At 43.4% G+C, this 27,478-nt stretch overlaps 1 protein-coding gene across 1 annotated transcript in view; it reads left to right on the top strand.

The window, feature by feature from the left end:
• Window positions 1-27,478, top strand: part of LOC126481723 (uncharacterized) — a 98,048-nt gene that overhangs the window by 58,453 nt on the left and 12,117 nt on the right. Inside the window, exons 5-7 of the mRNA XM_050105675.1 lie at window positions 4,007-4,179; window positions 13,306-13,461; window positions 24,447-24,578. Of these exons, the coding sequence (XP_049961632.1) occupies window positions 4,007-4,179; window positions 13,306-13,461; window positions 24,447-24,578 (461 nt within the window). The remainder of the gene's footprint in view (window positions 1-4,006; window positions 4,180-13,305; window positions 13,462-24,446; window positions 24,579-27,478) is intronic.

Here is a 27,478-nt window from a genome sequence, read left to right as displayed (position 1 = left end):
ATGATAAAAAGAGATGATCCTCAACGAGTCCACAGCCGGAAAAGCAATAAAAGAAGCTTCGATAGAAAGCGAAAGCGTTATTATGAGGTCTTATGATCTTAAAGAGAAATGAAAGTGTACTGGAAATGTAGTTTACAACATGAATTATATACAGGGTGTTACAAAAAGGTACGGCCAAACTTTCAGGAAACATTCCTCACACACAAAGAAAGGAAATATGTTATGTGGACAAGTGTCCGAAAACGCTTACTTTCCATGTTAGAGCTCATTTTATTACTTCTCTTCAAATCACATTAATCATGGAATAGAAACACACAGCAACAGAACGTACTAGCGTGACTTCAAACACTTTGTTACAGGAAATGTTCAAAATGTCCTCCGTTAGCCAGGATACGTGCATCAACCCTCCGTCGCATGGAATCCCTGATGCGCTGACGCAGCCCTGGAGAATGGCGTATTGTATCACAGCCATCCACAATATGAGCACGAAGAGTCTCTTGATTTGGTACCGGGGTTGCGTAGACAAGAGCTTTCAAATGCCCCCATAAATGAAAGTCAAGAGGGTTGAGGTTAGGAGAGCGTGGAGGCCATGGAATTGGTCCGCCTCTACCAATCCATCTGTACTCAGCCTCGTGATGCTAATTGAGGAGCTACTCGACCGAATACTAGCGGCCCCGGTCAAAGAAAACCATCAGAACGACCAGGACAGCGGTGTGCTGACCACACGCCCTTCCTATCCGCATCCTCACTGAGGATGACACGGCGGTCGGATGGTCCCGATGGGCCACTTGTGGCCTGAAGGCGGAGTGCTTTTTTTCTACCAATCCATCGGTCACCGAATCTGTTGTTGAGAAGCGTACGAACACTTCGACTGAAATGTGCAGGAGCTCCATCGTGCATGAACCACATGTTGTGTCGTACTTGTAAAGGCACATGTTCTAGCAGCACAGGCAGAGTATCCCGTATGAAATCATGATAACGTGCTCCATTGAGCGTAGGTAGAAGAACATACTGACGAAACTAAAATGTTCTCTAACATGGAAATTAAACGTTTCCGGACACATGTGCACATAACATATTTTCTTTATTTGTGTGTGAGGAATGTTTCCTGAAAGTTTGGCCGTACCTTTTTGTAACACGCTGTATAAAATAAAGTTTTATAACGCTGGTCAAAATGTGATAAATTGCTTAAATTTTGTTATTATACCCAAAAATACTCCCTTTTTTGTGAGAAAAGATGACGTGATAGAAAAAAATGGATTGCATTTTTGAAATCAGCGCTGGAAAGTACATAAAAGGCAGTTATCAAATTTCAAACGACTTTAAAAAAATATTCTTTTGCAGACCTGTGTTATCATGGATGTCATATGCAGGTGCAGTTATATGACACAAATACTTCGTCATCTCTAAATTTAATTATGATAGTCTCCTGAACACTTTCATACAAGTGTGATTCTTCAGTTTCTCCCACCGCTGCTCATCACGCAATAGTTCACAGGTGAATGTCCAGTTGTCAGTGTCTAATATGCACAATATTTCACGATGTGACCACGTTGTCATCAACCCTTCCCCCCCCCCTCCCCCTGGTCCCCCCCCCCCCCCTCCCCGGCTTCCTTCAGGTCAAAGGGAAGGTGGGACGATATAAAAGCCCCGTGCGAGCTCTTAGGTACTCAGTTCATTAATACACCTGATCTGATAATAGCAACGTAGTCGCGTGCCGAAATATTGTGCCGTTAAATACCGAAATCCAGCCATTCATCCGCGAACTATTTCGTCACGTTCATAGAAAATTACTGCGTTCAATGTACTGTCTAAATTGAATTTTCTAGTGGAGAAATAAATTGCTGTATATTGCGGCAATTCTGAAGTCCGAACAGTAGAAGGAGTATGTGAAGCTTGGAACGGATCTGCGTGTGTTCACAACGAAGTTGGCTTCTCGTAACGGTCTTTATTTGACTCGCGATTTTCACGGATTTTCTCGTCTACGATGACGCAGTGGTCTTGTGACCTCCCTCTTACTAATCGGCCTATCCCGCTTGCGATATAAAATATGACCGTGGATCGCGTATATGCCTAATGGATTGTTTCTAATTGTATAAGGCTATCTTTCCCGAAGAAGTGATACCGATAAGTAGGAGGAAAATGTACAACCGACCCTTCTGATGGAAAGTCTGCTAAAATTAGAAGTAATTAAACCGAACAGGGCTATAATTTGGAAAATGAAAGTTATTTTGTGCATTCACTCACGAACAACACGGGACAGAAAGGAGTACCACTGATCATTAATCCAGAAGTCACACTAATGAACGAAAAGGAAATAATTAACGGTCGCCAGCCCACTAGGACTTTTTATTCAGACTAATTTTAAGTGAGTATGTAATGATAAAGGAAACTGAGAAGTCACACTTACGTTACGTTTGGCATTAAATTATGAAAAGGGCAATCGAGTAATGATTTCAAAATATGCAGTTAAACTGTATCTTAGTACTGAACTTCGTTACGTGAACAATTCCTTAACAATTTTGCATGACTTTCAGTGACCTCAGCATAACGTCATGAAAGAAATGTAGAAAAAAAAACAAGTGCTTTTTACTTCGCCGTTACTTATTTTGCAAATTGGATTTCATATTATTGTCTGAACAACTAAGCTTTTGTACTGACTTGAACAGAATTAAATACTAGAATACGTACCAAACCAAACAGCCATGTGCTCCAAGCTATATGTAAAACAAATAAAACTTTCGCATTCTTAATTTGTGCGTTTCTTTGGATTTGGATTTTTTCCAGTGACTGATTCTCAAATTTGAGAAATGAAATTGCTTTACTTAGTCATATACTGAAGCCTCTGTTGTACAACAGTTAATTGAAAGTAGACTGAGGCTACAATTGTTAAAAGAGAAATTATTCATTAATAAACTATTCAACTTGTTTCTTATGAGGCTCAGTTAGCATATTAGGATAAAAAAGGAACAAGGATCATGCTTGGTAACAATGTCTGGGGGCAATGGGGACACAATCGCACTGAGTTTAACTGATTATTATTTAAATAAATCTTATCAGTCAAATCGCATTCAGTTGTGCTGCTGGGTTAGCCGTTAATACCTTCTACCAATGAAGTCTTACTTCAGTGCTGTGCATACGGCGAAACTCAGAGCCGACGACGAATCTGTGTTGCTGCAACTGCTGCTGTTGTTGAAGACGGTAGCATGTTGTGGGGCCACGGCTAATTACAGGAACGGGCAGTCGTAATTAATAGAGCCTCTTCCGCCCGTCCACTGTCCATCCTCCTGCTCTAGAGATCTGGCCGGCGCGCGTACGTGATGCCGCCGAAAATGGTACTCTCTGCTGCGAGAGCGTTAACACCACACTTCTGCACGCTACAGGCTCTGGAACCCGTCTTCTTTCTCCGCGCGCTCTGCGCAGCAACCCCCTACCCACAGATTTTACAACGCACAAGCATTGCTATTATCGTTCCTAGTCGACAGAAAAAACAATTCCTTTGGCTTTTTCCCAGAGATTATAAGTTTCACAGTAATACACAGATAAATACTATGAAACGTCAACAAAATTCTACCTAAATGTACACATACAGTGAAGTAATGTCCCTACTTATTAAAATAAAGCATTTAAATTACAAATATTTACATATAATTCAAAAAAAAGTTATATATCGGTAGCAGGTGCCATGCATCCTGCATTTTTGGTGTTGTAGTCTCCAGGGTTTGTATTTGTCATAACGCCGTTGTGGCAATCGTGCACATTTCTATCGTGCAAATAATTTAGTGTAATCCCTGACATTAAAACTGACAGGCATAAGAAATTTTTTCATTGCCGTGCTTTAATACCCAAAATCGGCTTGTTTGTAGAGACGTCTGTTCTGATTTTTTAGCTTGTAATACTCCGCAGAAAGAGACTGCGGTGGAGTTTCTGTTGTTGTTTTTTTATGTGTAATACCTGGAAGAAAGTGGCGTGCAGTGGAGTGACCTGCGTTCTGACGTTGTTGCAGATAAGTACGCCCACTGCGTGCACGAGCTGGACGCGGAGGGCCGGGTGGTGGCGTCGCTGGGCAGGAAGGGCGGCGCGCCGGGCCAGTTCCGCAGCCCCGAAGGGCTCGCCGTCTCCGCTGACGAGGCGGGCACCCTGCTCTACGTCTGCGACACCGGCAACGACCGCCTGCAGGTAGGTGAGCCGCCGGGGTGTGAGCTCCTCGTACCACGGGGAAGCGGGAGGGGGGGGGGGGGAGGACGTTGTTTGGTGGCCGGTATCCGCCTCTATAACACAAACAGCACGCGTGTGGTGACAGGGTTCTTTACTCATGAGAACAAAAAGTTCCTTAACTCAAGATAGTGCACGTTAGTCTCATTGCTGGTGAAGTACACTACTGGCCATCAAAATTGCTACACCACGAAGATGACGTGCTACAGACGCGAAATTTAACCGACAGGAAGAAGATGCTGTGATGTGCAAATGATTAGCTTTTCAGAGTATTTACACAAGATTGGCGCCGGTCGCGACACCTACAACGTGCTGACATGAGGAAAATTTGCAACCGACTTCTCACACACAAACAGTAGTTGACCGGCGTTGCCTGGTGAAACATTCTTGCGATGCCTCGTGTAAGGAGGAGAAATGCGTACCATCACGTTTCCGAGTTTGATAAAGGTCGGATTGTACCCTATCACGATTGCGGTTTATCGTATCGCGACATTGCTGCTCGCGTTGGTCGAGATCCTATGACTGTTAGCAGAATATGGAATCGGTGGGTTCAGGATAGTAATACGGAAAGGCCGTGCTGGATCCCAACGGCCTTGTATCACTACCAGTCGAGATGACTGGCATCTTATCCGCGTGGCTGTAGCGGATCGTGCAGCCACGTTTGATCCCTGAGTCAACAGATGGGGACGTTTGCAAGACAACACCCACCTGCAACAACAGTTCGACGACGTTTGCAGCAGCATGCACTATCAGCTCAGAGACCGTGGCTGCGGTTACCCTTGACGCTGCATCACAGACAGGAGCGCCTGCGATGGCGTACTCAACGACGAACCTGCGTGCACGAATGGCAAAACGTCATTTTTTCGGATGAATCCAGGTTCTGATTACAGCATCATGGTACTCGCATCCATGTTTGGCGACATCGCGGTGAACGCACATTGGAAGCGTGTATTCGTCATCGCCATACTGGCGTATCAACCGGCGTGATGGTATGGGCTGCCACTGGTTACACGTCTCGGTCACCTCTTGTTCGCATTGACGGCACTTTGAACAGTGGACGTTACATTTCAGATGTGTTACGACCCGTGGCTCTACCCTTCATTCGGTCCCTGCGAAACCCTACATTTCAGCAGGATAATGCACGACCGCATGTTGGAGGTCCTGTACGGGCCTTTCTGGATACAGAAAATGTTCGACTGCTGCCTTGGCCAGCACATTCTCCAGATCTCTCACCTATTGGAAACGTCTGGTCAATAGTGGCCGAGCAACTGGCTCGTCACAATACGCCAGTCACTACTCTTCATGAACTGTGGTATCATGTTGAAGCTGCATGGGCAGCTGTACCTGTACACCCCATCCAAGCTCTGTTTGACTCAATGCCCAAGTGTATCAAGGCCGTTATTAGGGCCAGAGGTGGTTGTTCTGGGTACTGATTTCTCAGGATGTACGCACCCAAATTGCGTGAAAATGTAATCACATGTCAGTTCTAGTATCATATATTTGTCCAATGAATACCCGTTCATCATCTGCATTTCTTCTTGATGTAGCAATTTTAATGGCCAGTAGTGTACATTGTCCCGCTATGCACACTACTGTGGTGGCTAGGTGCTGACCGACTCTGAGCTGAATGATGAGATAACTCCGACTGGGCTGCCACTCATGACTCGACTCGCTGATCGCCGGGTGACTCACTGGGTACTCCGGACGGCGGCGGCGATCTAAATACCGGCAGTCGAGAGGGCGTTGCCGACGTGTTGCCTGTGAGTCTGTAGTTGGCCTCTCTCCTTATAGGCTCGTTGCTGGCGCCTACTATCGATCTTCCCGCATCCACTTTGCCGCCTGGTGTGCTGGCGACAGCTTATGCCAGCACCCTGATGAGCTGGAGCACTGCAACTGGCCGTATAAACTGTGTGTTTGTCCAGCTTTGGATCCCAATAAAGAAGCATATTTCCGGAAATATGTGGCAACAGACGGCTATGCACAGATCACAGAATATTCCACAAATGGAACACTTGAAATAAAAAAATCTCTAAGCGCCAAAATCAGGAATTTAAGGAAAATGCATTTTAAGTACGCCAGGCAATTAATGGTCATAATTGCACTATTAATGTCTTTTATTTGAAAGTTAAGCATAGCAAGGATCTAGTTTCCAAAGGAAATTACGAACATTGCATTACAGTATATGAAAAACTTACTGAATGTGTAAATGTAATGAAAAGCTCAAAGTGCCACAGTGCGAAAAGGTACTAAAAGTTCATTCTGATTATGTATCAGTGTATGTGATCATTATTTATCAGCTGCTGCATGACTTCAATCAAATGTTTCTTCTTTTCTTCATACATGTGGGTTGTAAAATCCAGGGCAGGTAGTAGCAATGATGTGTGTCACTTTGGATCAGAAGAGATTCTCTCTGGTTTCGAGCGTCTAACAGAAGTGGTAAAGGCTGCCAGTCTTGCTTGGAAGATGAATGCAGAGCTGACCATTTGCAGCATAGTCGACAGGACCGATTGGGAACCTCTGGTACAGAGCCTAGTGGAGGGTCTGAATCAGAGGCTCAGACGGTTCATGAAAGGTAGCACAAGTAATCCGCTAAATGTCGATATGCAGCAGGATTTTAGAACATATATTGTGTCCGAACATTATGAATTACCTCGAAGAGAATGGTCTATTGACACAGTCAACACGGATTTAGAAAACATCGTTCTTCTGAAACACAACTAGCTCTTTCCACGTAGGAAGTGTTCAGTGCAATTGACTAGGGATTTCAAACTGATTCCTTATTTCTGCATTTCCAAAACACTGTACCGTAAAGCGACTTGTAGCGAAATTGCGTGCTTATGGAATATCGTCTCAGTTATGTGACTGGATTTATGATTTCCTGTCAGAGAGGTCACAGTTCGTAGTAATTGACGGAAAGTCATCGAGTAAAACAGAAGTGATTTCTGGCGTTCCCCAAGGTAGTGTTGTAGACCCTTTGCTGTTCCTCATCTATATAAACGATTTGGGGGACAATCTGAGCAGCCTTCTTAGGTTGGTTGGATCAAAACAAACTGCAATACGATTAAAAAAAATATCTGAATGGTGCGAAAAGTGGCAGTTGACCCCAAATAACGAAAAGTGTGAGGTCATCCACATGAGTGCTACAATGACCTCGTTAAACTTCGGTTACACGATAAATCAGTCTAATCTAAAGCCTTAAATTCAACTAAATGCCTAGGTATTACAATTACGAACAACTTAAACTGGAAAGAACACACAGAAAATGTTGTGGGGAAGGCTAACCAAAGGCTGCGTTTTATTGGCAGGACACTTAGAAAATGTAACAGACCTACTAAGGAGACTACCTACACTACGCTTGTTCGTCCTATTTTAGAATACTGCTGCGCAGTGTGGGATCCTTACCAGATAGAACTGACGGAGTACATCGCAAAAGTTCAAAGAAAGGCAGCACGTTTTGCATTATCCCAAAATATGGGAGAGAGTGTCACAGAAATGTCACAGGATTTGGGATGGACATCATTAAAAGAAAGGCGTTTTTCGTTGCGACGGAATCTTCTTACGAAATTCCAATCGCCAACTTTCTCCTCCGAACGCGAAAATATTTTGCTGGCACCGACCTACATAGGGAGGAACGATCACCAAGATAAAATGAGGGAAATCAGAGCCCGTACGGAAAGATATAGGTGTTCATTCCTTCCGCGCGCTATACGAGATTGGAATAATAGAGAATTGTGAAGGTGATTCTATGAACCCTCTGCCAGGCAGTTAAATGTGATTTGCAGAGTATCCATGTAGATATAGCATTTTCTTGACATCCTGTACTCGTACACCTTTTCTCAAAGTAGGCATACTTTCCCAGGCCTCAATTTCGCTTGAGATTCTGCTGCTCTTAACTCCATGAGGCTCGTGTTTGTTTAACCACAGGCTCTGTACGTTGGGTACGGTTAGATTTGCTGTGTTCATATAACAATCTACCAGTTTCTTTAAAACTAAGAACCCAGATGCATTCATGTTACCGACGATAAATCGCTTTATTTTCTGTATCGTGTTCTTTACATCTGCTGGAAAAATACATTTAGCAACTCAAGAATAAACATTCTGCCCAGGTACTGTGTAGGTTAGCGACCAGTAATGACCCTTACCTCCTGTGCTGGACTAGCTACTGCGGCAACACGTTTATTACTTGACATTTCATATTCAAATTTTTTCGCATTTTGCCTCTTTGGTGGCACAGTACGGTCTCCTTTAATTCGTCGTTTCTTTCCACTCAGACTGTTCCAAACATTTGCTGCCTCCGCCACTTTATGTAACAATGAAGAGTAAGCGCGCGAAACATAGAGTTAACTAACAACAATGGCTTTTAAACCGTATGCCATCTCTTGACTACATTTGATACTACATTTTCATTCGTGGTAGTTTGTGTTAGTAGGCGTGGAATGTAGCTCCCACTTCACACAAAACTACAAAATTCCGTATTACGGCACTTGGAGCTTTTTTGTTTCTTGTCTTCAATTATCTGGCGGTGATTCCTGGGTTCAGTAGCGTCCCAGACGTGTATCATTGACTTCAGATCAGGCGAATTTGGTTACCAAGACGTGAGTTTACTATACGGCAACTCACACCACTACAGCACGATTCTGAACATGTGACACGGAGAGTTATCCTGCTGGAAGATACCATAGCTGCTGGTGAAGAGATCAAGCGCTAAGCAATGCTGGCAGTCTGCAGCTATGTGCATGTACTCTGCAGCTGTCCATGACTACCACAGGTCCCATGGACGCCCAGGTCAATGTCCACCATAGCGTAAGGGTGCACTTAACGCTGCCACCTCACAGTTCGCTGCTAGCCGGCATGGCCCAACGATAATGAAATGCGCCCACTGACATTTATCGGTGAGACAAGCTCACCAAGTCTTACTGCATATTTAACCAGCACCATTCCTGCTCGCCTTGCTACTAGCTATGACCTACGCCAGGCGACAATATCGAGTTGTTTTGTGTTTCAAGTCGCGACCATCCTCATACGTTCTGAAACTTGAGCTGTGATTGGCTGCTGGCATAAAAGTATCCTGCGGCTAGGTTTATCCCTGCAGCCACGCCGCTAGTACCTGCCTGCTCGCTGATGGCACTTCGCTCGCCGGGAGCCTTGGTTACGTTTATCCTGCAGCCTCGCTGCTTGCCAGGAGTGCCTAGAGAGTCATACACGGCACTGCTGGGCTGAACTTGAAGCAGTCAAACATGGCTCAAATTTCAGAACATACGGTGATGGCTACAACGCAAAACACAAACCGGCTCGATGTCATCGGCGTGTCAAGGGTAGCAGGGAGCACAGTAGGGTAGGCAGCGACGATTGTGGGTTAAATGAGCAGGTATGGCTCGGTGGGCTTGTTTCTTCATCGCTGGAATATGCTGGCGAGCAGCAAGCAGCGAGGTTGCAGCGTACATGCACCGTAATACGAGGGCTGTCCAGAAAGTAAGTTACGATTGATCGCGAAATGAAAATCACAGTGAAAATCAGAAATGTTTCATTTGTAACAGTTAGCTACACCTTTCAGCTACTTCTCTACGTAGTCGCCGTTCTGACTCAGACATTCGTCGTAGCGTTGTACCAACTTTCCAATACCCTCATCATAGAAGGCAGCCGCCAGTGATTTCCGCCAATTCTCTACGCTGGCCTAAAGCTCGTTGTCTGTGCCAAAATGTTGTCTTCATAGCCAGCGGTTCGTTTGAGCAGAGATGAAACTAAGTGGGAGACAATTACGGGCTGTATTGTGGGTAACCAAACATTTCCAATTGAAACGATGCAGGAACATCTTCACTGCCCCTGCAGAATGTGGCTGAGAATTGTCTTGAAGAAGAAACCGCACGACAGTTATGTAATGTTGGTCGCATAGCTTCAGGGGAAAATTCTCACCAGGCCCTCGTACTTGGCGGGAGACACTATTTTCTATAACATCTTTACGCGCTCACTAAGAGCTCAGGAATGAAAAGAGCGACATAATTCTACCTAGAGTCGTACTAGAGACACTGCCCAACACATCTTTCCAAAGCTTTATCGGATTTTCATAGTCGTTTCCATTTCGCGACCGATCGTAACTTACTTTCTGGACAGCCCTCGTACTTCCCCAACCAGCCGATGTCTGTGGCGTGGCGCATGTTTAGAGCAGCATTCACTTCACTGATGACGTATCCAGACATAACCATCGACCTGATGGAAGAACAAACGTGGTTCATTCGACAAGGCGCCATGTTTCTACTGATCCACTGTCCAATCTCGATGATCCCTTGCCCACTGCAGTCATAATTGACGACGTCGTTGGATCAACGTGGGAGCACTTAGGGCTCTTCTGCTGCAGAGTTCGATGTTGAAGAACGTGCGCCGAACAATGTGCCCTGAAACACCTCTGTCCTCAGAGCTGCCACAGATGGTGGCCTAACCTGCTTTCCACAGCACAGAAGTCTCCGACCTCCACATTCTCTGATGAGGCATGACATTTAAAATCTTGTGTCCTACTTCTGGGTTAACCATCCTTGAACCACTTTCCGTAGACGCTCGTGACAGTAGCGCACGAACAGCAAACCAGTTTCGCCCATTCGCCGGCGCAGGGCCATAACCATCTGCCCTTCTCCAAAGTTGTTTATGTGAGTGGATTTCCCTACTGTGGTCTGTATCGTCGGCAGAATGATTCCCCATTCGTCTCTGCTCCGTGAATATACATTCCTTTCGACGTTACGTACCCGGAACCTCACAAGGTGAAATTCAGTCTTGCAGTAGGTAGTGCTCATAATATTTTGGTTAATGCATGAACACCACAAAGCTGCTTTTTTTTTGTTGTTGTTGTGGCGCTATTTCCGGCAATATGTAATCGTCTGTGACAGCTGTGGTCTAGAGTAAATGATGTCGTCCCATATTCCAAGGTCGCCAACTTCCACAGGGCTAAATAATAAGCTAATGATTTTAAAATTGTAGGCGTGTGTCATACACAATTAAAAACTGCATACTTTCGAAAACAGTTGCAACGCAGTACAAATTTAGAGAGTTGTATATTAAAATGTCTTTTTTTAAAAGCTTTTATAAAAGCTTAAAGAAGGTTTTTGTGGACGGTGGTTAGTGTCAGGGACTATTCACGCAGAGGAACCTCTCAAAGTATCCTGTAGCGTATCGTGTGATGTCATGACTTCTTATGGCGTTTATGGAGCCCCAGAAAGTCAGCTGACGTGCCTCGTCAAGTTATCAGTTGTGTTAGCTGAATGGAGAAAATCTCACAAACGATGTCAAGCCAAAACTTCTGAACATTATTCAAGAGTATATGATCACTTTTTTTAATTTCAAATTTTTGTTTCAGTAGGGTTATTGATAATTGCGACGCTCACTATACAGGACATCCTAACGTTGAAACTCATCCTCGGAGTTGCCGTAGCGTCGCAGTGAGTCCTGTGCGCGGTCGCTGCCGCAATCCACTCGGACCCGGCCTAGTGTCACGCGTGAGGCAAATTATGCGAAACATTTGATCACTGATCGGCCAGGAAACATTTATCGACACACCTGGATCAATTCCCAGCTCAGTCACACTTATAACACAGGCTTAATAAGGATCGCCAACCTCATTTTGACCACGATATAGGGTTGAATAGTCATCATTGCAACATCAGTGATAAACTGTAGTGATGTAACACATGAGAAATGGATCAGAGAGCCGAACACTGTACTGAAAAACGCACGCCGGTTATATTCAGTTTCCAATTGGTTCCTTTCTACTTGCGTAGAAACTCGACACAGGCAAGTCAAAGCTATATAGGTATACCGTAGCGTCACACTAAAATCGAAATAGTTCAACTTTGCACAGAAAAAATCAAGATCATTAGCTTTAATGAAACGTAGCTAAGTCCGTCTCTTCCACCACGCACCATCCCCACCTCAAGTAACAGTTATGTTGAATTATCGCTATTATATCTCTTAAAAAAAACTGTAACTATTTATTTAGAGGAAACACTCTCCTAGTAAATTTGTTTGTCCTTTGATTTATCGTGATATGTTACTGATTTTTAGTGAAGTTAGTTTTTACGTTTAGCTTTCAAAAAAATACAAAAGATATATAGTAAGCAAAATAATGAATTTCGTAGGTTGGCAATTACGTATTATATCTGTTTTTATCGAGCGCCAGGCTCCCTAGAAATTACTGTAAATGCAATAGCGTAGTATTACTTAGCTCCAGTTCACTATCACAGAAAATAGACAAGTTTTAATAAAATTATTTCACTGGGTTTCTTCAATTAATCTCACTGAATATTTTTACATAATTTCTTCCGCTCCGGCTATCAGACATTGTGCTGTGAAAAAACATTTTTGAATGTACCGCGTAATGGCGGCCAATTGGTAACAGTCAGAGATCACCGTCACTCGCTCCGCAGCAGCTGGAAACATGCTAAATAATTTTCATTAAATATTCTTTTTATAAGATAAATGTGGCGTAGGTTCTTGAAATAACACACGGAGGTCACTTTATACTAATATATTCTTACTAGGACACAGTTCATACCATTAAATATTTGCAATTACGTTACGACAGAAACAAATGCTAGCGCAGCACAATAGCTTGCGTACCTTATTCCAGCTAACACCAGAACGAACAGAACAAAACAGACTAGACAGAAGAATGAGCATTGCATTGTATTTTATACTCTTACAAAGATAGTATTTCTTTTAATTACTTACACATTATAATCTCATACAATAAAAATAATGTCTTTTCTGCATCTATCGATCTATATTGTATATTTTTACAGTTAGTGTTATTACTTAGTGTTATTACCTTTCGCAGATAAATCGATGTTTGCAATTCATTTTGAGTCACATACAGTCATTTTTATTTATGTTTCACCTCGATAATGGTGAATATTGCAAAAGGGACACTACATCGCCTAAGATTATACAACATCTCACTAAAGTTCAGAATATACAGTATAAAATAAAGCAAACCACACTGAAAATTTAACCCTATACTTATTTCGGCAGTATGGTACCCCTCACACACTTGGTGTTCTCTTTAGTGTGACTCCAGCTGCCAGGTCCGCCGTGTGTCTTGTGCAGGTGCTGCGGCCAGACGGGACGGTGGTGCGCGTGTTGGGCGTCAGACAGTTGGAGGACCAGCCCGGCGTGCTGCAGACGGAGTTCGACCAGCCGACCGGCGTGGCGGCGTCGCGGGACAGGGTCGCCGTCGCAGACAGCGGCAACAACAGAGTCAAGGTGCGTAGCGGCTGCCCGCCACAGCCCACTGATGTCTGAGTAAAGGTGGGGACACACACGTCCGGGCCGTGTCAGGGCCGAGCGTCGGACGAGTGACGGCCGAGCTCCGGTCCGTTCCTGTAGGGGCCACACATGACCGGGGCACGTCCGTGTCTTTGTTGTTCCTTGTAGTGATCTGTGTTTCTGTTTGTGAAAGCTGTAAAACATGTTCACTAATTTTCGTGATAGTGAATTAGGACTTATAGCACTTGCTTTAGACGAAGAGGAAAAAGAACGAAGGCAAACTAGAAGAAGAGATTTATGGACCACAGTGCCTGGCAAACAAGATCAGTACAGGGAGAGTTTCGAACATTATTTTCTCATCTCATCTTTAGATGGAAAGCACGCAACAATACAGACTCCAAACAACTCAGGAAGTCTCTATTGGAATTACAAAAAAAACATATTTCATTGTGCTTCCTGCTCTGGTTGACCCATGTTATAATTTTATTGCAATAGACGTGGGAGCGTACGGAAAAAACTCTGATGGAGGCATTCTAGTAAATTCAAACCTTGGAAAGTCATTGGAAAACAATATGCTTAGCGTCCCAAAGAGTAAAACTTTGCCCGGAACTGATGTTGAACTTCCAATGGTAATTGTAGGCGATGAAACTTTTCCTCTCAAAACATACTTGATGCGACCATATCCTGAAAGGAACTTAACAAATGATAAGGCTATATTTAATTATCGTTTGAGTCCGGCAAGAAGAATATCCGAAAATGCATTCGGTATATTGCAACAGAAATTTCGATTATTTAGAAGAATCCTTCAGGGAGATCCTAATAACTTTACAATGATTGTGACGGCTGCGTGTGTACTCTACAACTTTATTCGAAAAATGGAAGGTTATAGGGTGCCCGAACAGAGGATGGATCACAAGGAAACTGCTGAGGGATCCGGAAGATCATCAAATCTTCGAAACCTACCTCGAATTCGTGGGAGATCAACAGATGCTGCATTTGCTGTACGAGAACAAGTCAAAAAATTCCTAAATTCTCCACAAGGGACTGTGGAATGGCAAGAACATGTCGCCTTGGCTATGTAACGATGACATTAACCAAACATCTGTTTGTAAAATAAAAAGTAAATAAATATCTTTCGGGTATTAAAACTTGTATAGTTTTTATCTTACCTTTGGCTTGTAGATCTGTTGCAATTGTCTTCCAAACTCTGTCTTTGTACTGGATATTCCTGTAGTTTTCACTTCCCTGATCGTAAAGAACAGGAAACTTACGAACTTCTTCTATTAGTCGTTCCACATCCGTGTTTTGTACACAGAACAGTCTTGCGCAGTTGCACAGCTCACAAGACAATTCTACCGTCAGGCCGTGTCCGTCACGTGAAAAATTTAACAAGGCGAATCCCGTCCGGCCCGGCCCTGCCCCGTTGACGTTCCCCGTGCACGGCGCGGTCAAGTGGGGCCCCCTAGGCTACATTTGTTTTAATGATGTATTTCGATGTCCGGGTGACGGCCGATACTCGGACGTGTCTCGGCACGGACACGGTCCGGAGATATGTGTCCAGACCTTAAAGGCAGCGCGACCGCCTGCCAGTGTCTCAGGTAGCCGCCGTTTACTGTACGCAAACCAACCGGGCAATCTGGAAGCGAACGGCAGAACCCTGTAACTGCCCGTAGTCACGGTTGCAGGTGCGTTTCCATCCGCGAAAGGAGACAGCGCAACAATTCGCACACAAAGATTGAATGAGCCTACATATATCTATCTGGGTTAATCAAAGATCAAAAACGTTTGTTGTGGCCTTTGTCGACTTTAAAAAAGCGTATGACTCAACTGATCGAGAAACAATAAAGAAAACCCTTGCCGAATTTGCTCTAGGTGGGAAAACAATCAATCTGATAAGCGCCACTTTAAATAACACAGCGTCAAATGTCAAGTTCAGAGGCGAACTTTCAGAACCACTTGAAATCTGTACAGGGATGAGACAAGGTGACCTGCTCTCTCCATTGCTTTTCAACTGTGTCCTGGAAAAGATAGTCAGAGAGTGGAAAACAACCGCCCTGTTTGGCTTTGCTGATATGGCACTCATTGCAAATAATATTGACGAAGCTAAGGTTTAAGTGTCCAGCCTACAATCAATTGCTGCTAAGCGTGGCCTAAAAATAGCATTTAACAAAACTGAATTCAACATCAAACACGCTCCTCCTCATAATGAAATACAACAAGAGACAATCAAGCAGTCGAAGAAATTTAAATATCTTGGAGAAATAATTACACCTGACGGTTCAGAAAATGCAGCTGTAGAAAGTAGATGTTCTAAACTATAAGGTGCTTTTCATCTGTGCAAAGACTTATACAAAAGCAAAAGGCTATCTTTAAACAAAAAACTTTGTCATTATAAAACCGTAGTTATATCGTCAGCTGTGTATGCATCAGAATGTTTGAACATGACGAAGAAAGGACCACTGCGAAAACTTAAAATAAAAGACCGGAAAATTTTGAGGAAAATCCTTGGCCCTATCAAAGAAAATGGAGAATTCCGCCGAAGACACAACTATGAGTTATACGAACATCAGAAGACATTGTTACCAGCATGAGGAAGCGGAGAATGATGGTTTTTGGTCATTTGGAAAGAATGAACCCGCAAAGACTTACTCAAGGCATACATTCATCAATTTCAAAAACAAATCGTATTCAAAATGGGCAAGCCAAGTTAAAAAGGATTTACAGGAAGCTGAAATTTCATTTGATGGCATTCAGGATAGAGAAGCTTTCAGAGAAAAAGTCAAAATTACTAAAATCCTTATTTCGCTTACTACGCCAGTTCCAGGTCCTGCCTGCAAATGGTCAAAACAGAAAAAAGAAGCACAGTCAGCGAAAATGAAAATCTACTCGCAAAAGAGGAAAACACAACCAGGGAAGAGATAAAAATTTTCATGATCCATAGTAGGCCGAAAGGATAGCAAAAAAGGAAAAAAACCTGGGTTAATATCCAGCGAACCTGCAGATCAGGGAAGTACTTTGATGCCTTGATTGCTCTGTCCCAGCCGTTTGCGCCCGTATAAAGATGTGCACCAAACTGCATGCATTTGCTCGTCCTCCTATACAAACCTATTCGCTCTTCCCTCTCGTATCCTACGTCAATTTGATTTATTACCTTATTCGTCTCAAACAAAATAAAGCACATCAGTACGCTGCGAGAGGAAATAACGACGGTCCACGCATCAACCAACAACATACCGTATGTACTTACGTTTTTGATTCGTCTTTCTCGAATTCCATACGCGCCCTCCACACGTATCAAACTTACCTGATTTACAAATCATAGAGCACAGCATTCAGTCATCCTTTTCTACAGGTTTTATTTGGCAAATCTAGATTTCTAGTGCCTACCCATTATCAAAGCACTATCTCGTAGTATCAACGCATGTCGGTTCCCTTTTGTCCGGGTGTCTGTCGCAGTTCTTTCAAGACTACAACTTACATGATCTTACCGACAGGATAGTTAATGGGACGTTACCCACCAGCGTATGAATTGTGAGAACGAATGTGCTACCAAAATAACACCGATAAATAAACCACAGACGAATCTGGTAAAAGCTCAATATACAGGGTGAATCACCCAAAACTTGCACCGCAAATGTTATGAAAATGAAAGGTGCTATTCATGTGCAGTTTTCAGAGAATGGGCCTGTAGTGAGAGTCTCCTATTGTTAGCCAGCCAACAGACTGTAATAACGAGTAGAAAGTGTGTTTATTGCACAAATATACAGTTTTATAAATGGAACAATGCCTATTGAAATCAACAAACTAAAAGTAGTTTTAGAATGACAGTGATCTTTGTTGCAGGAGTCTAGTCCGAGTCGTTTAGGAGATATCGTATCGTTTAGGAGATTTCGTATTGTGCATAATTTCCATACCGACATTTGTTTCTGTCATTTAACATGTGTAGTTGCTAAGTACGATGTTGCTATGTTTGTTTACAGTGTGGTTGTGATTGCCTCGAGTGCACTGTGACTTGCTAGTCAGTTAGTGTGTGGCAGACCAAGTAGTAGCTCGTGAGTGGATTTACCAATGTAGAAAAGCCGACATGCTCATGGTGTGTAGAGAGTGTAGGAAAAACGCAGTCCGCAGTTGTACGGTGTATGTAGCAAGATATCCCAACAGACGTCAACCAAATCGGCAATTATTTGTGGTCCTCTTCAACAAGCTACGTGAAAGTGGTGTTTTAACGTGTACACAAGGTAACAGAACGAAACAAGTGAGGGTGGAAGAGGGGGAAATTAATGTTCTTGCTGTTGTTCCAGTTGGTTCGCACATTAGCTCTCTATGCCTTCTCCGTCGACATAGGTTCCATACTTATCACATCGCTATTCACCAAGAGCTCCATGGAAACGATTAACTTCTGTACGTGGGTATTAAGATCGGATACTCCAGATGAATTTCGTATCTTGTTTAGTTATGAAGCCACATTTACCAATCATGGCCAAGAAAACCGCCGAAATATAGTGTGTTGACAACCTCCGTTGGCCTCACCAGGTGGAGCATCAGCGTCCATGCAGTGTAAAAGTGTCATGTGGGATACTCAACCATCAGCTCATAGGCGCGTTTTCCATAGACGGAACACTGAACGCGCAAGTATCACAGCCTCCTAACAGACCATCTTCCACGTATACTAGCCACGCGGGTTTAGTCGAGCGGTGTAAGGCGCTGCAGTCATGGACTGTGACAACAGATTCAGCACGGTTCATTGTGCATCCACTCCGGCCCCAGCACCGCTTGTCTTCGTTGCGGGCGGTCTAAGGCGCTGCAGTCATGGACTGTGCGGCTGATCCTGGCGGAGGTTCGAGTCCTCCCTCGGGCATGGGTGTGTGTGTTTGTCCTTAGGATAATTTAGGTTAAGTAGTGTGTAAGCTTAGGGACTGATGACCTTAGCAGTTAAGTCCCATAAGATTTCACACACATTTGAACATTTTCACGTATACTAGAAGACATTCCTCTGTAAACTATGAGGAACCTGTAGTGCCAACATGATGGATGTCCAGCCCATAGCGCACGAAGTACTACAGCATGTCTTCACGAATAGTTTCCAAATCGTTGGATGGACGCAGAGGACCTATACCTTGAATGGCAGGTTCCCAGGATTTTACGGCTGTAGACCTTTTTTCCGGAGGGCGGAGAAAGCTGAAAGCCGATCTCTACAAGGACATAATTGCACTCGATGATATACAACGACGTATTACTGCAGTCTGTTCAAACGTCTCCGCTGAAGTGCTAGCAAGTGTGCAGCAGTCGTTCCATACCAGACTGGAAGCGTGTTTTACCGCTGCCGGTGCTCGTTTTGAACACAACCTGTGATGTTCAGTAGTCTCCTTACCGTTCAGAATCCACATAACTAGTGTGTGCACTTGCGTTGTTCTTTAATGTGTGCTGTCACAGATATTGTACTAGTGTCGGTGTGGCAACTTTTCAGAATACGATATTTCGTAAACGACTCGCACTAGAATCATGCAACAAACACCGCTGACATTCTGATTTATCCTACTTTTAGTTTGTTAATGTCAGTAGGTATTGTACCATTTAAAAAGTATCTTTGCACAAAAAATATACTTTCTACATATTATTACAGTCTGTTGATTGGCTAACAATACGACCCCTGACTACCAATCCATTCTGCGAAAAACGCACATCAACAGCAGTTTCCGTCTCCACAATATTTGCGGCGCAAAATTTAGGTGATTCACCCTGTATTGTTGAGGCCCAGTGTTCATGAATTTCGTAGGTGTACACCAGTTAGAAGAGATGCAAATAGTTTGTTGCATTTCACATAAAAATGTGTAGCCAGAATAAAGATGGAATGCTAGATTCCATTGGGGCTCAGAATACTAATTGTTCTTCATCATCATCATCATCATTTAAGACTGATTATGCCTTTAAGCGTTCAGTCTGGAGCATAGCCCCCCTTATACAGTTCCTCCATGATCCCCTATTCAGTGCTAACATTGGTGCCTCTTCTGATGTTAAACCTATTACTTCAAAATCATTCTTAACCGAATCCAGGTACCTTCTCCTCGGTCTGCCCCGACTCCTCCTACCCTCTACTGCTGAACCCATGAGTCTCTTGGGTAACCTTGCTTCTCCCATGCGTGTAACATGACCCCACCATCTAAGCCTGTTCGCCCTGACTGCTACATCTATAGAGTTCATTCCCAGTTTTTCTTTGATTTCCTCATTGTGGACACCCTCCTGCCATTGTTCCCATCTACTAGTACCTGCAATCATCCTAGCTACTTTCATATCCGTAACCTCAACCTTGTTGATAAGGTAACCTGAATCCACCCAGCTTTCGCTCCCATACAACAAAGTTGGTCGAAAGATTGAACGGTGCACAAATAACTTAGTCTTGGTACTGACTTCCTTCTTGCAGAAGAGAGTAAATCGTAGCTGAGCGCTCACTGCATTAGCTTTGCTACACCTCGCTTCCAGTTCTTTCACTATGTTGCCATCCTGTGAGAATATGCATCCTAAGTACTTGAAACCGTCCACCTGTTCTAACTTTGTTCCCCCTATTTGGCACTCAATCCGTTTATATTTCTTTCCCACTGACGTTACTTTCGTTTTGGGGGTGCTAATCTTCATACCATAGTCCTTACATTTCTAATCTAGATCTTAAATATTACTTTGCAAACTTTCAATCGAATCTGCCATCACAACTAAGTCATCCGCATATGCAAGACTGCTTATTTTGTGTTCACATATCTTAATCTCACCCAGCCAGTCTATTGTTTTCAACATATGATCCATAAATAATATGAACAACAGTGGAAACAGGTTGCAGCCTTGTCTTACCCCTGAAACTACTCTGAACCATGAACTCAATTTACCGTCAACTCTAACTGCTGCCTGACTATCCATGTAAAGACCTTTAATTGCTTGCAAAAGTTTGCCTCCTATTCCATAATCTTGTAGAACAGACAATAACTTCCTCCTAGGAACCCGGTCGTATGCCTTTTCTAGATCTATAAAGCATAGATACAATTCCCTGTTCCACTCATAACACTTCTCCATTATTTGCCGTAAGCTAAAGATCTGGTCCTGACAACCTCTAAGAGGCCTAAACCCACACTGATTTTCATCCAATTGGTCCTCAACTAATACTCGCACTTTCCTTTCAACAATACCTGAGAAGATTTTACCCACAACGCTGATTAAAGAGATACCTCTGTAGTTGTTACAATCTTTTCTGTTTCCATGTTTAAAGATTGGTGTGATTACTGCTTTTGTCCAGTCTGATGGAACCTGTCCCGACTCCCAGGCCATTTCAATTATCCTGTGTAGCCATTTAAGACCTGACATTCCACTGTATTTGATGAGTTCCGACTTAATTTCATCCACCCCAGCTGCTTTATTGCACTGCAATCTATTGACCATTTTTTCCGCTTCCTCAAATGTGATCCTATTTCCATCATCATTCCTATCCCATTCTACTTCGAAATCTGAAACATTACTGATCGCATTTTCACCTGCATTGAGCAACTCTTCAAAATATTCCCTCCATCTGCCCAAGGCATTCACAGGATTCACCAGCAGTTTTCCTGACCTGTCCAAAATACTTGTCATTTCCTTCTTACCTCCCTTTCGAAGACTGCTAATTACACTCCAGAATGGTTTTCCAGCAGCTTGACCCATAGTCTCCAACCTGTTTCCAAAGTCTTCCCACGATTTCTTCTTGGATGCTGCAGTTATCTGTTTGGCTTTGTTTCTTTCTTCAACATAACTTTCTCTGTCTACCTGGGTTCTGGTATGTAGCCATTTTTGATACGCCTTCTTTTTCCTTTTACAGGCTGCCTTGACTGTATCATTCCACCAAGCTGTTTGCTTCATCCTACTTTTACACACTACTGTTCCAAGACATTCTTTAGCCACTTCTAGTACTGTGTCCCTGTACTTTGTCCATTCCTTTTCCAATGACTGTAATTGACTACATTCAACTAACTGGTACCTTTCTGAGATCGCTGTTATGTACTTGTGCCTGATTTCCTTATCCTGAAGTTTCTCCACTCTTATCCTCCTACATATGGACCTGACCTCCTGCACTTTCGGCCTCACAATCCCAATTTCACTGCTGATTAAATAATGATCAGTGTCATCAACGAATCCCCTGAATACACGTGTGTCCCTCACAGCCTTCCTGAATTCCTGATCTGTTATTATATAGTCAATGACAGATCTGGTTCCCCTGCCTTCCCAAGTATACCGGTGAATGTTCTTATGTTTAAAAAAGGAGTTTGTGATTACTAAGCCGATACTGGCACAGAAATCCAAGAGTTGTTTCCCGTTCCTGTTGGCCTCCATATCCTCTCCAAATTTACCCATAACCTTCTCATACCCTTCTGTTCGATTTCCAATCCTGGCGTTAAAATCACCCATGAGCAGAACACTATCCTTGTCCTTTACTCTAACAACTACATCACTGAGTGCCTCATAAAAACTATCCATCTTATCTTGATCTGTCCCTTCACAAATATACTGACACAATCCTAATTTTCTTGCTAAACACTGTCAAATCTATCCACATCAGTCGTTCGTTTGCATACCTTATTGCAACTACACTGGGTTCCATTTCTTTCCTGATGTAAAGCCCTACACCCTATTGTGCTATTCCTGCTTTGACTCCTGACAGGTAGACCTTGTATTCTCCCTCTTCCTCTTCTTTCTCACCCCTTACCCGAATGTCACTAACAGCTAAAACGTCCAGCCCCATCTTACTTGCAGCCTCTGCCAGCTCTACCTTCTTCCCAGAGTAGCCTCCACTGATATTAATAGCTCCCCATCTCATTACCATTTGTTTGCCAAGTCGTATCTTAGGAGTCCCTGATTTGTCAGTTAGAGGTGGGACTCCGTCACCTCCAAAGGTCCGAGGCATTTTGCTCTGATTGTTGCCAGCATCATATTTAAAGTACCAGGGAAGCAGGTTGCTAGCCTTACTTGCCCCGAGTCCCATTGAGTTTTACCCCTAACGGCTGAGGGACTCACCAGTGGATTTGGTAGTCTTTGCCGTATGAGCACAAAGGTGACCACGACTCAGAAATTGTTCTGAGGTGGGAAAATCACAAAGGCTAGAGCGGGAGTGAAAATGATTTTATTTAGTTCTCAGATAAGATACGGTTTGGAAAAACTCTCAGGGTAGCTGATTATGCGCGTATTACTATTATTTATCCCCTTATGATGGAAATCGCCCCGAGGCGCAGATATCGCTGTAGTAGAGTCATACGTTCGGTGATAACTGACCTTGTTGAAGTGTAGCACAATGCAATGAAATAGGTCGCAGTGCTCAGCAGGAGCAATCGGACTTCGAATCACAATTTAGACCGGAGGTTCTAAGAGGAAGGGTGCAGATGCGCATGTGGTACCACCCTGATGGCGCGTGAACTTCCGCTTTCCAGCAGAATTAGGTTGCCGAAACATGAGGAAATTTTGCAGACAATTAGTCATACTTACGGTACATATTCACTAAATAGTAACTCATTTTACCTCGAAAGGAAGATTATTACTCATAATTAATATAAAGCTAGAAAACAGGTGATCTTACATGCATCTAGAAAGAAGAAGATGTGGAAAGTAAGTGGGACTCTTAACTAATTTCCTTTGTTTAATATAAACTAAACTCCGTCGAGAAAGGCCTCGGAAGGCCCAACGGTACTTACCGGCCGCCGTGTCATTCTCAGCCCACAGGTGTCACCGGATGCAGATATGCAGGGGCATGTGGTCGGCACACCGCTCTTCCGGGCGTTGTCAATTTATGAGACCGATGTTACATATAAAAGAAGGACGAAATTAATCCATCGATTCTAATACATCGAGCGCAAGCATATTCACACACATCTCTGAACAGCACTTAATTAAAGGACAGGAATTAATTTGTTACATCGCCCCCTTGAATGGCTACGACAACGGTTGGAAGAACCTGGAGTAGCCATTCAATCGCTCTATCTGGGGGTCGTATCACGAGACATAGAAAGATTACATATTAATTACCTTATTACGGGTATAATTATTTATGGTAGTTGTATTGTTCAACAGGTATTCTTTAGTGGTTGATTATTCAAATTCCACTTTTGTATTACTATTTGAAGGGCTTATTTCAATAGTGGTACAAGTCCATTACCTCCACTTTTCTGCATATACTGCTTCTGAAATTAATGATCCAAACAAACGGAAAGAAAGGTTTATCTCTAGCAAGAAGCCATATGCTTGAATATTTCTGGTATCTCAACTGCAGATTGTTCAGCGCTCATTTAGCTTTAGGACTCTGCATCTCAAAATGAACAAAAATGGACTTGTACCACTATTAAAATAAGCCCTTAATTTCAAGTAATTGCGGTGCGCAGGTCTACTTTCTGCTTTAGACAGTTAGGTAAGACCTTAGAAGTTCAGTCCCATAGTGCTCAGAGCCATTTGAACCTTTTTTTTATGGTCAACAACGTAGCATACATCAATCCACTTCGCACCTTAATTCTTAATATCAGTTTTTGTAGATTACACACTCTTTACATGTTTTATCATCAGTTTTAGTGTATTTCTGCTCTGAAGTTATGGTGACTTTCATAGCTAGTTTTATTTCTGTTCATAAAATAAAGTCTGTCTTTCTTATTGCAAACTTTAAACATCTTCCAGCGAAATATTCACTTACTTACCCATACAAAATGCTAGGCAGTTTAACATCACTGTTACGAACAGTCTGGCGCTACTTTTGACGGTGTAGTCCTTCGTCTCTTTCCTTGTTCTTCCTTTTTTTGCCATTTTATTTTTTAATTCAGTATAAGAAAACTGACAAGCCATTTCTTACTAAAAGATGCACAAACACTATTAAAAAGTTTTTAGAGAACAGTCCGATCTTTTTTTTTCTTAATCTTAGTATTGGTTTCCCTCCAGCTCCTATTTCAAACACGAAACGTACCACAACTGAGTGCTTTGTTCTTTTGCAGGTGTACAACACGGAGGGTGAGAAGATACTGGAGCTGTCCGGTGAGAACGGCCCGTTCAACTGCCCCGAGTGCGTGGCCATCGACCGTAGCGGCAGGATCATCGTGGGCGACAGCGGCAACCAGCGCGTGCAGGTGGGTGAGCCGGCGGTCGGTCGGTGGCCGGCTCTGCCGCCACGGGTTCCCACACCGCGGCGCCTGCGCTACCTATCTATCTATGAGAACTACGGCCGGCCAGTTACAAAGAGCCAACTAAGAGATCTATGGCAATATCAGTGCAGGATCGTGAACGACCAATGTGTAGCACATGCAAAGAGCGACAGAATGATGCTGTAACAACCTTGCAGAAAATGATAAAAACAGGAAAAGATATTAGGATTTCTCCGTTCCGTCGACGACGATATCATTAGATAGGGGACACAATCTCGCTTGTAAAGGGACTGAGAAGGAAGCCTGCTGTGTTCTTCTCGAATGAATCACACCAGCTTTCGTCTTCGCCGTTTTAAGGAAACCTAAGTTAACGTGATTGCTCCTAAACTTCCGGAAGGCGTCCGATACGATTCCGCACTGTCGCATCAGCGTAAAATACGAGTGTACCGGTTGTTGGATCGGCAGTGTGATTGCATTCAAGAGTTCCTAGCAAACACAACACAACATGTCTTTCATACACAATCGTCAGACACAAAGGTAACTTCAGGTGCATCCCAAGGGAGTGTATCTTCATCCACATCTGCACTCTGCAAACCGCCGTGAGGTGCATGGCAGAGGGTACGTCTCATTGCACCAGTTAGGATTTCTTGCTGTTCCATACACGTATGGAGTGCGGGAAGAATGATTGTTTGAATGCCTCAGTCGGTGCAGCAATTATTCTATTATTCTCACGATCCCTGTTACCGACACTCAGGGGTTTGTAGTATATCCGTAGAGTAATCATTTAAAGCCTGTTCTTGAAACTTTGTTAATAGACTTTCTCGGGACAGTTTACGTCTGTCATCAAGAGCTTCCTTCAGTCTCTCTTTGACACTCTGCCATAGATTAAACAAGCCTGTGACCATTCGTGTTGCTCTTCTCTGTGAACGTCTGTATCCTCTCTGGTAAAAATGTCCTGTGACTAGGGCCTCCCGTCGGGTAGACCGTTCGCCGGGTGCAAGTCTTTTGATTTGACGCCACTTCGGCGACTTGCGCGTCGATAGGGATGAAATGATGACGATTAGGACAACACAACACCCAGTTCCTGAGCGGAGAAAATCTCCGACCCAGCCGGGAATCGAACCCGGGCGCTTAGGATTGACATTCTGTCGCGCTGACCACTCAGCTACCGGGGGCGGACATCCTATCTGGTACGGGTCCCACACTCTTGGGCAGTATTCTAGAACCAGCCACACGAGTGATTCGTAAACAATCTACTCTACAGACTGACCGCACTTCCCCAGTATTCTACCAACAACCCGAAGTCTACCACCCGCTTCACCCACAACTGATCATATGTGATCATTCCACTTCATATTCCTACAAAGTGTTACACCTAGGTATTTGTGTTCGTTGGCCGATTCCAGCAGTTACTCATTGATATTATAGACATAGAAAACTAAATTTTTTCGTTTTGTGAAGTGCACAATTTTACATTTCTGAACATTTAGAGCAAGTTGCCGATCTCTGCACCACGTTGAAATCTTTCCAAGATCTGGCTGAATATTTATCGAGCTTCTCTCAGATAGTACTTCATTATACATAACTGCATCACCTGCATGAACCCTAATTTTACTATTAACGTTGTCTGCATACAATATGAACAGCAAGGGTCCCAATACACTCCCCGGGGCCACATCCGAAGTTACTTCTACATTTGACGATGACTCTCTATCCAAGATAACATGTTGCGTCCTCCCTACCAAAAGGGCCGGCCGCTGTGGCTGAGCGGTTCTAGGCGCTTCAGTCCGGAACCGCGCTGCTGCTACGGTTGCAGGTTCGAATCCTGCCTTGGGCATGGATGTGTGTTATGTCATTAAGTAAGTTGGGTTTAAGATGTTCTAAGTTCTAGGGGACTGATGACATCAGATGATAAGTCCCATAGTGCTGAGAGCCATCTGAACCATCTGAATGCTACCAAAAAGTCCTCAATCCAGTCACAGATTTGTCTTGATACTCCTTACGACCGACGTTTTGACACTAAAAGTAGGTGTGGTACTGAGTCAATTGATTCTCGGAAATTAATAAATACTGCATCTACTTGACTGCGTTGATCCAGACGTTTCAGTACGTCGTGCGAAAAAAGTTCAAGTCGGGCTTCACACGAATAACGTTTTTCGAATCCATACTGGTTGGCATGTAGGAGGTCATTCCCTTCAAGATACCTCATTATATTTGAGCTCAGAATATGCTGTAAGATTCTACAACAAATCAGTGCCAAGGTAATTGTACGGCAGTTCTACTATCCTTCCTGTAGACGGGTGTGACTTTTACATTTTTCTAAGAACTGGTCAGGGTTTTTTGTTCAATGGATCTAGGATAGAATCTGACAGGGACTCCATCGGGCCCTGGAGCTTTATTCAATTTCAATTATTTCAGATTTTTCTCAACACTAATACTTGTTTCATTCATTTTTTCAGAGGCACGAGAATTAAATTGGGGGAGTTCTCATGGGTTTTCGTTTCTAAAGGAACATTTGAAGACGGAGTTAAGCATTTCAGCTTTTGCTTTGCTGTCCTCAATTTCAGTTCCTGTCTCATTCACTAGGGACTGGACTCTAACTTTGGTGCCACTAACAGCCTTTAAATACGACCAGAATATCTTTCGGTCCTGTGAAAGATCATTCACATTATTCTGCTACTGCAGTCATTGAAGGCATCACGCATTACCCTCTTGACAGCCAAACGCGTTTGATTCAGCATCTCTCTATCTGTAGCCCTGCGCTTTGTTTTACACCTATTATACAGTAATCTCTGTTTCTTTAGAAGTTTCTTTACAGTGAGTGTATGCCATGGGGGTTCCCTCCCATTATGAACTGTTCTACTGGGTACGTATCTATCCAGTGC

Source organism: Schistocerca serialis, chromosome 5, assembly GCF_023864345.2.
Source record: "Schistocerca serialis cubense isolate TAMUIC-IGC-003099 chromosome 5, iqSchSeri2.2, whole genome shotgun sequence".
NCBI lineage: Eukaryota > Metazoa > Arthropoda > Insecta > Orthoptera > Acrididae > Schistocerca > Schistocerca serialis.
The sequence above is the reverse complement of the archived record's forward strand: the minus strand, read 5'-3'. Positions and strand labels throughout refer to the sequence as shown.